The 10,127-nt window shown below is 32.1% G+C and overlaps 1 protein-coding gene across 1 annotated transcript; it reads left to right on the forward strand.

Moving 5' to 3' along the window:
• Positions 1 to 1,720: 1,720 nt before the first annotated feature.
• Positions 1,721 to 5,068, forward strand: LOC129912236 (DNA-binding protein K10). The gene is made up of 2 exons (XM_055990389.1): positions 1,721 to 2,831; positions 4,928 to 5,068. The coding sequence occupies exons 1-2, from the start codon at positions 1,899 to 1,901 to the stop codon at positions 4,961 to 4,963; spliced, it is 969 nt and encodes a 322-aa protein (XP_055846364.1). The 5' UTR covers positions 1,721 to 1,898; the 3' UTR covers positions 4,964 to 5,068.
• Positions 5,069 to 10,127: the final 5,059 nt, after the last annotated feature.

The following is a 10,127-nucleotide window of genomic DNA, read 5'->3' on the forward strand; positions in this document are numbered from 1 at the left end:
AAATGAAGTACAATTTGTGTGCGTTCAATGAAATTGATTTGAAGTTTCACGAAATTTTTGGAGACGAAGTGCGTTCTGTCACTTTCATACAAAATATATAAGGCGCGTCCCACAAAGAAAACATATCTGAGGGTTCAAGTTCAAGTAAAAGAGCAAAATAATTTTGTGGGACAAGTTTCTCAGATGAATCCAATTTTTTTTTTCAAATCCAACACTTCAACAACAACTTCACACAACTGCAACTTTTATCAAATATTTAATTGTGAAAAAAATTGTTTCGAATAATAATAATAAAAATTATCTTCAAATTTTCATTAATTTTTTTCATTTTTTTAACACTTTTATTTCTGCACACCATTAATTTCAATATCGAACCAACAGCTGTTTTGTCAAACAAACGTCAAAACAAGAAGAAAAAAAAAAGAAATGAGAAAAATGAATCCAAAAAATTTCATCTGAAAAATCTGCAAAAAAAAAACGAGTTCTTTTTTCACTTAAAAAAATCTTTGAGTCCTCTCCTCAGAGATCTCACTTTGTGGGACACACCTAATAACTTCTTGTTGCCAAGTTGAAGAGTTTGCAGTCATGCATGTGTTCAAGCCATAATGGTTCGTCTGAACGCCAACGACCTAAGGCCGTGTGCGAATTGCGTTAAAATGTTGGTTAAAATTTCTACCACGATTAAAATTTGACGTTTGGTTAAAAAAGGGTTCAAATTTATTTTTTTTCTGTGCGAATTGGCTTAAAATGTATTAAATGGGACTTTTTTCTTGGTACTACTTTGAATAAAATTCCCTCAAGATAAAACAAAATTACTCTCAAAAATGGTTTTTCTTATATTCAATTAACTATTTTTTTTAACAAAACCCAGTTGAAAATATATCAAGTTAAATATTCTAGTATGAAAAAGAAATTTATTAATTGTCTTCTAACACTAATTCGTAGTTCACCAGCTGCCAACAAAATAGAAATATAAAAAATAAAAAACAAACAAACAATTAGTAGATTTTCAATTTTTCAAGATGAATATTAATTTGAGGAAGTACTTTGTATTAATACTTTTAACATTTCTTAAAATATCAACGCATTATAACAAAAATAATTTCAAATCTATCTTGATCTTTCTATCTTGAGAAACGTCAAATTTTAACCACTAGTGTCAAATTTTACCCTGCTCCGCAGCTGGGTAAATTTTAACCCATTTTATTCACCATGCTAGTGTCAAATTTTAACCAAACGTCATATTTTAACCAACATTTTAACGCAATTCGCACACGGCCTAAAATTGTTTTGTGGATTGACCATTTTTTTCTGGGTTTTTCTAGGCTAATTTTTTGTGATAAAGAGAAATTAAAAATGAACAGTTGGCATCTAATATGTGACTTTCTAGCTGAATCTGCGCCCAACTCGACTGAAATTCAGAAATAAATTTTAGTACGGCTAAATTTTTGAGACAATTTTGTACGAGAGCTAAATATTAGCTCAATCAGCGTACTAAGCGCATGTTCTCATCCCACCATCGTGAACAAATTCCAAAATTAAACGAAAAAGAAGTTAATTCTCCAATAATACATTTTTTAAAACAATAATCATACATGCTTGTCCATGTAAACATGACTTAAGATTTGTCATGAACACGTCTAAAATGTGTCCTATCCAAAATTTTCAACAACACTTTCACCAACAAAAACTACAAAACAACAATATCCTCTTCTTTTTCTAGCACTTAAAATAAAAATTTATGTGTGTAGCTTCGAAGCCGACATTTTTCAGAGAGAAAAAAAAAAAATTGAGTATATTAAAATCAAATTCTCTATTGCAAATAAAATCTAAAAAACTACGAATTTTCAAATTGTACAAACTCACATCAATCCCAATTGATGCTATTTTAATTAAACATGGTTTCTAAGAGTGGATATATGCCTACTGTCCGAAGACAAAATCTGCCGCGAGCTGCTAAAATGTTCAAGCAAAACTCGCCAATGAACGGTCCCAATGGACTCAATGCAATGTTCAATGCCAGCCAAATACCAGATAATCCTGGCTACATGGACTTTAATAATCCAACTCCACCAATTGCCGCCCCAAATTCAGGTATAAATAAAAAAATGACTCATGCCACCGGTGGCCGACCACAAAGAAATATGATGCCACCACCAAGAAATATTGGCGAACCACACCGAAATAATTGGTCAGTTGGTCGTAATGGCCGTGGTGGCGCACCTATGCGACACAATCATCCAAAATTTGGTGGCGGTGGAGGAGGAAACAGACAATTCAATGGCATGAACATGCCCCGCAGACCAATGCCACCGATACCGCCCATGCCAATGCGAGGACCAATGCCGCCAATTCCCATTGATCCGATGGCCAATCATTTTAATGTCATACCACCGATGATGCGTAATAATATGGTTGGTGTGAGGCCAGGACCTCCGTTGCCACCAATCCCACCGCCAATGATGCGGAGGTCTAGAAATGCACCCCCTCCGCCTATGAGACGTGGAAATAATGCCATTGCACCGTCTCGTATTATAAAACACAGACGAAATGGTAAACCAATTAAAGCGGCTGCTGCCGCTGCATCCGTTACCAAAAGTGATGTTCCTTCTAAGAAAACATTAAAAGAAATTATCAATCAATATCCATTGGATAAGCCATGGGTAACTGAAGAAATTCGACAGGAACACAATAAGAAGGAGAATATTGAAAACAGATTGAAGGGCAAAAAGAATGATGAATTGTTTGCCGCTTTTAAAGTACAACGCGACAAGTTCGTGGCTTTATATGAAGCTGCTCGTACCAAGCACTTGGAGGATACTAAATCAAAGGTAATTAGAGAATATTATTAAGTTTATAGTTTAACTTGGATAGAAGTTTTATTTAAGTCTGAAAAGAAAATTAACATTTCACTGGCAAATTTATTGTTCGAAGGAAAAAAAAGCAGCGAGTAAAGATTTTTGTTAACAAAGAACCATGTAGATTTGCCGACAAAAAGTTAGTTTTCTTTTATTAATCATACGAACATTGTCAATTATGTATAATTTAGTAATTGGATATTGTTAATCTTATTTATTTATGAGACTGGGTTTTAGAAAGTCAATGGACAAGTTTTTTCAGATAAATTTGGTCAGGAAATGGTTTTTCTGGTATGAAATGAATTTCTTGCAATATCAGATCAAATTCTGAACCAAATCATACCTACTAAGGATTATTTTACTTGTTTTTTGATAGAGCTTTATAGCTACTCCATTTCAGTGTGCCATCTAAGTTCCACAGTGTTCAGTTGTGACACGTATAACGGAACTTATTTGTTTGAGATTTTTTCAGAGACAGACATTTTGATCGTTTGATATGTAGATTATGTCGGATTCTTTTGGTCGCTATGCAGTTTAATGTTTCCATGGCAACTAAATTTAATACATAAAGCGATAGAGAAACGTTTATTGAAATCTATTTTGGTTAGTATGTAGTCACTCTTCACCTCTAGCCCGGCCATTGTGACCAAGATAGACCCATGGCCTTTGGTCCAAGAGCGCTTTTGACTGCGGTATCTTATGGACTCGTCCAGGACTAGAAGTTTTAGAATAATTTCCACACTTGCTTAGTCATATCTCATATGTAACCCTTGTTATTCTTATACAGGCTATTTAGTTTTAAGTAAATTTTGATCCTTATTAACCTCAAAATCGATTAACTTAAATTTTATTTAAAACGTAAGCATTTCGGATCTAAACAGTGAAACGATCTTCAGCGAACGATACTTTTTTACATTAATGATGAAAAAAGAGGATTCAACTTAAGAAGAAGAAAGAAAAGGCTATCCTTTGCATATTATTCCTTTCATTCTTTCCACTGTGTTCATTTTCCATGTTAGTTTGGAATCAAGGATAACTTTAAGATAATTAAGCTAAAGTTTCCGAGTTTTATCATTAATATGAATTTCTAATTGCAATTACTTTTGATCTTCCAAAAAAATTGGGAAATACCTGGCATCTCAAATTCTATTTGACAAAAGACATTTTTTTTTTTTTTTTTGATCCAAGATAAAATTTTTCAGATCTAGATTTTTGACGAGATTTATACCTTTTTGCACACGCACTTTCACACACACCGCAGCATTTTACATTTATCTTAGGTTTTTTTTTTTATAAAACACGGTTATACTATGTTTTCAAAGTGTTTTTAACCAAACATTGTTATACTATATAGATTTAGAATAAATATCAAGATTTATTTTATTTATAGGTACTTAGGGTAGGTGGAAACATAGTATTATGATTAAAAATAAATCTCTTGGCAATATCCATTTGTCACAATAGATAATTGGATTTGCTAAAAAAATGTTTGTTTCAAATGGAAACCAACATAAGTTTGTGTGGGGTAATGTGAGTGGTTGTGTGTTTTATTTGCAGATCTTAAGTACAAAATACGCATCTACAGGTATAAAATATTCAAAATTTGCAATAAATAACCTATTTTTTATAATCTTTGAACAACCTAGTTTGTGTATATGAATATAATTTCACCTCTAACAAAACATGAACGGATCCTCTCAGAAATGATTAATGGGATTATCTAACGTGATAGTTAATCAAAATTTGGCTTATACCAGTTTCTGTTTTCTGACAAAATGCATCTGAAAACCCTTGTTTCACTCGAATTTTGGTAAATTTAATTGGCAGAAGCTATTGGGTAGTATTTTTTTTAGTTCACTGATCAATATTTATAGCTTGTATTGACAATGTTCGTATTTAATATCATTCACAAATTTTTTATGCACGTACATGGAACAATTCCTACTATTAGCTGAATATCAAGTTTCAAAAAATTACAAAACACAAAAACTATTTTTTTTTTTTTTTCAAAAGTTGTGTTAAACTCTCCTGCTCAGTTATTTAGTTAAAATTTGGCATATTTTTTGCAGGATAATGAGACGGAACCGGACAAAAAAAATCGCTGAAAATAAAAATTTTAAAAGTTAAAATAAATATATATACATATATATATTATCTAAAAGTAAACATGCACATTAAATTTTATTAAATTTCTCTTGAAATACCTTAAATTGTTTATTTAAAATTTATTTTAAAAAAAATTAAATAATATTCAAGAGTTTAATAGATTTGAGAAATAAATTAAAGAGTAACAAATCAAATTGCATTAATTTGTTGCAAATATATTAATTTTAAGCATAAAGAATCAAAGTTTTAAAATATTAAAGTCTTGTTTGTCACACAGATACAAATATAATTTAAGTTTAAAAATCGTAAAATAATATTTAATTAAATAATTTTTAAATAACTTTGGACATTGACAAGCATTTTTTAATTGAAATAGTTTAAATAAAACAAATTTTAAATGAATTGAAAATTCAATAACATTGATATCGTAATGTGAAAAACTTGAGATTTTCTTTTTTTAAATTGTAAAATTATAACTTTACTTTGTATTTATTTCGCTGCCAAAAAATTGCAAACACTATGATTTTGTGTAATAAATAAAGTCCAGATCAATATTTCATTGTATGCAAACAAAATGGAGTTGATATTTTGGAATTATTCAAATTGTACGTGTAAAATAAAAAGAAAGGTCTGCAACATTCTATATTTATTCTAAATTAAGGTTTATTTTATTTTTCAATAAATTAAATTTGATGCAATTTATATCTGTAGAATGATTTGCTTAACTGAAATTAATCAAAATTAAAATCTTTTATTTCGTGTCGAGAAAAGATTTATATTTTTACTCAATATTTTATTATACAGCATTATTCTGCTATCCAATTTATGTACGCTTAGAATTTCAAAAACCTAAGGATTTTTAACGTTAGTAAAAAGTTCTATTTTGGAAAGCAGAACGAAACCTTATTTCAGAAAAATATCTAGAAAGTATTGCATTGGTAATGAATTCTTATGACAAGTTGATTATGTATTAGGAACTTCTAAAGTGAAATGAAATTCCGTTTAAAAAAAGTTAATTCTATCAAAACAGCTACAATTTTAAGTATCCCATGTTATCGCTTTATTAATAGTATGAAAAAATTAAGCTTTAGATATGAGACAATATTTTCTTTTATTTTTACAATTATTAATATTTTGACTACATAATTAACATGATTTAAAGCACTAGCTACCAGGAAATGTTTGGCACTATTTTTTTAAATTCAAATTGCTATCAATCTGTCCCTTTTTTACATTTCACGCATACAAATATGTATTTCTACATGCATGAGACCAAATTTTCCTGCAAGATGTCGGAACTGTTGTTGTGGTAGCACCTTCGTTGGTTCGTAGTCCTTACATAATGCAATGTGTCAAAGGAAAAGCCCGGATTTAATAAATAAAACTTTAATATTGGAACATATTAATTGATACACGATATATGTATTATACGAATGCGTATAATAATGATTTATTAGGTTGTATCATACATGGAGGAAAACTTAGTTGGATGTCAGTGTTGCCGTTGACAGCTTGGCCTCTCCTGATTCTCCATCTTCGATGAGTTGGTTGTCTTCTAGCATATTGTCACTGAAATCGAAGACGGGTCTGATATTGTACCACGGTTTCGTGTGGTCGCTTGAGATGATGTTGCAATACCGCCTACGTTTGAGTGGTTTATCGGGTTCCGAGAGAATTCATGAACTTATTGCACGTTTGAAGATTGAGATAGTAACGTTCTTGTAAGTAAATCATTTAACCCATTAATGGTTTATGAATTTATGGAAAAATCCTCCAACTTACCTCGTCTCCCAATGGTGAGATTTACGTAACGTAGCAGTATTCTGTCAACGATTCTTTTTGCTTGCGCCTCCATGTAAATCAGCTGCGTTTACTTCTTCCAAGTACAATTCCTCTGTATCCACTTCATCGGCTGCTAGTACTTCTATAAGCTTCGCTATTTTGTGGGTTTTATTACCTGCGATCGGTAAATCGTGACTTTTCAAAAGTTTATGTAATTGATTCACTTCAAGTGCTTCTAATTTAATCATTTTAATAAAAACTTTTCTCGAAATAAATTATTATTATAAGTTAATTAAATTGCAAATAAATTACAAAATAACAAGAATTCAAAGACGAGCACAACCGCTCAGTACCAACTCTACTTCCCGACTCCTTTTGGTCTCTCTTCTCCCCATTCTTCTCTCTTACATTTCAGTGTTGCTGTTACAGACTCGTCCATCCTAACTCTTTCGATATCCTCGTCGAAGTCCGTATTTATAGCTACCCATCGTTTCATACGGTCTGCTGTTGTTGTTTGTTTTGATTGTGCCTTGCCGCGTGTTGTCGAAAGTTATCTCTTATGCTTTCATACCATTTGACCTTTTCAACGACTTCAGTTATTTTCTTTAGATCGCTGGCTGCTAAGCTTGACATCATATGATGGTCGTCGATGGTCACTGAGATTAATTCTTTTTCCAAACATGTTCATCTCATGGCAGTATGTTTCGATAGATTCATGAGATCTCCTTATACGTTTTGTGAGCTGTTGATGCATTTCTACCTCGCTATCGTGCTGGGGAAAGTTCGCCTTCAGTCCTTTTGCGAATTCGTTCCAAGTAGATGATACCTCTTGCGTGGTATCCCACCTGTAGCGAGCTGGTCTATGCATTTTGGAAGCGGCAGCCCTCTCGTCCCAATTGTAAATCTCTATTAGGCTCTATACTTGTTTTATCCAACTCTCTGCCGAGATCAAAGTTATTTCCCCAGTGGTAAATGATGGGAGCGCATCACCAATTTCTCGGATGCTACAGTTGACCTTATTTCTCTGTCTGTGGTCCTGACCATAGTTCTTTTTTCGAGCAATTTTAGCTTTTCAGATATTTCTTTTTCTCGTTTCATCATAGCTCGTTCCTTTTCAATCAACTACTTTTCGCTTTTTATAATGTCCCATTCCCTCGCTCTCAAATCGCTATCGCCCATGCTTGGGCATTCTGAACTTTCTTGGACGTTTTTAGTTCGATTTCTGGTACTTCTAAAGGTGTTGAGTTTTGGGCATCAGTAATTTCGTTTCTTACATGAATTGTCTCTGTCGTTCTTTTTGATCTGTCGTATTGTTGAATTCTATTTATAAGGACCCTCTTTGCCCCAGTAATTGGAAGTTGTCTTTCCTTCAGTTCCGCTAAGAGCTGTTTAACGTTTAGGTTTTCCATTGCTAAATAATTAAACGTAGCAATGCATCAAATAAAGGTATAATTTCTATTTAGAGTTCATGGACAGTTTTTTTTAAGTCTTTTCAACAAATTATAAATTGTTTTTATAATTGTAATATCTGTATCTTTACTAGCATTAAATATGTCATTGTCAAAATTTACATTTTTGTAATAGTTCTTTTCTATTTCAAGTTCAGTTTCTTTTAGTAATTTTTCAATGTAAGTAATATGTGTTATATGAAAAATAGTTCCGTAATCATTATACAGAGCTGCATTACCATTCTCTAGTAGTAAATAGTTTTCTCTCGTGTAGTCAACTATGTCGCATGTTCCAATTGCTATCAATGTCATTAATATAAATGGTGTTTCCATTTTTCAATATTCATTTTAATTAATTCTGGTTTTGATTTTTCTGCTTTTATTCCTGTTTCTGCTGCTCCTATATTGTTGTCACTGGCTGATTGAACTGGTGAAACTGATGAAATAGACTTCAAATGTTTTTTTTTTTTTGTTTTTTAAGGTTTATTTCCTGTTTTTGCACTGATTATATTTAATTTTCTTTTTTTTAAATTATTTTCTTTATTCACACTTTTTGTTTATTTATTTTCTGTTTTCTCTTTCTTTCGTTCGCCTTCAGTCCTTTTGCGAATTCGTTCCAAGTAGATGATACCTCTTGCGTGGTATCCCACCTGTAGCGAGCTGGTCCATGCATTTTGGAAGCGGCAGCCAGTAACACTGCCCTCTCGTCCCAATTGTAAATCTTCATTAGGCTCTCCACTTGTTTTATCCAACTCTCTGCCGAGATCAAAGTTATTTCCCCAGTGGTAAATGATGGGAGCGCATCACCAATTTCTCGGATGCTACAGTTGACCTTATTTCTCTGTCTGTGGTCCTGACCATAGTTCTTTTTTCGAGCAATTTTAGCTTTTCAGATATTTCTTTTTCTCGTTTCATCATAGCTCGTTCCTTTTCAATCAACTACTTTTCGCTTTTTATAATGTCCCATTCCCTCGCTCTCAAATCGCTATCGCCCATGCTTGGGCATTCTGAACTTTCTTGGACGTTTACTAGTTCGATTTCTGGTACTTCTAAAGGTGTTGAGTTTTGGGCATCAGTAATTTCGTTTCTTACATGAATTGTCTCTTTCGTTCTTTTTGATCTGTCGTATTGTTGAATTCTATTTATAAGGACCCTCTTTGCCCCAGTAATTGGAAGTTGTCTTTCCTTCAGTTCCGCTTGGAGCTGTTTAACGTTTAGGTTTTCCATTGCTAAATAATTAAACGTAGCAATGCATCAAATAAAGGCATAATTTCTATTTAGAGTTTATGGACAGTTTTTTTTAAGTCTTTTCAACAAATTATAAATTGTTTTTATAATTGTAATATCTGTATCCTTACTAGCATTAAATATGTCATTGTCAAAATTTACATTTTTGTAATAGTTCTTTTCTATTTCAAGTTCAGTTTCTTTTAGTAATTTTTCAATGTAAGTAATATGTGTTATATGAAAAATAGTTCCGTAATCATTATAGTCGGAGAGGCGACCGTCGAGTTACTTAGCTCATAAGGTTAGAGGTTAAAATTGGTGCCAAATGAAAGATAAGTTGATACTGAAAATAAAAAAATAGGGTTGCCACTTCTAAAATGGGAACTTTCATGTGGCAACCCTATTTGAAAGGAAAAATTGTCACATAACTAATACATTCATATCTTTGTTGTTTGGCCAGATAAAAAAAAATTTGAAAAGCCAACCGAAAGCCAAAATAGTAAAAAAAAATAATAAAATAATATAAAGAACGTAACCCTACAAATGTGGCAACCCCATCCAAATGAAAACAACACTGACAAAAATCTTCTTTGAACAAAACAGTATAACTTTTTATGCACTAGAAAGCTAAACTATACGCCATATTTTAGATAATACTCCCTTCTATCTAAAAAATGTCGGGTGCCACGTCGCAAATGCAGACAAG

The sequence above is a fragment of the Episyrphus balteatus genome, chromosome 2, assembly GCF_945859705.1.
Source record: "Episyrphus balteatus chromosome 2, idEpiBalt1.1, whole genome shotgun sequence".
Classification (NCBI taxonomy): Eukaryota; Metazoa; Arthropoda; class Insecta; order Diptera; family Syrphidae; genus Episyrphus; species Episyrphus balteatus.

Coding starts and splice junctions, on each gene's coding strand:
- LOC129912236 (XM_055990389.1), top strand. CDS start 1,899: ATGGTTTCTAAGAGTGGATATATGCCTACTGTCCGAAGACAAAATCTG. Junction 2,832..4,927: donor TGGAGGATACTAAATCAAAG/GTAATTAGAGAA, acceptor TATTTTTTGCAG/GATAATGAGACGGAACCGGA.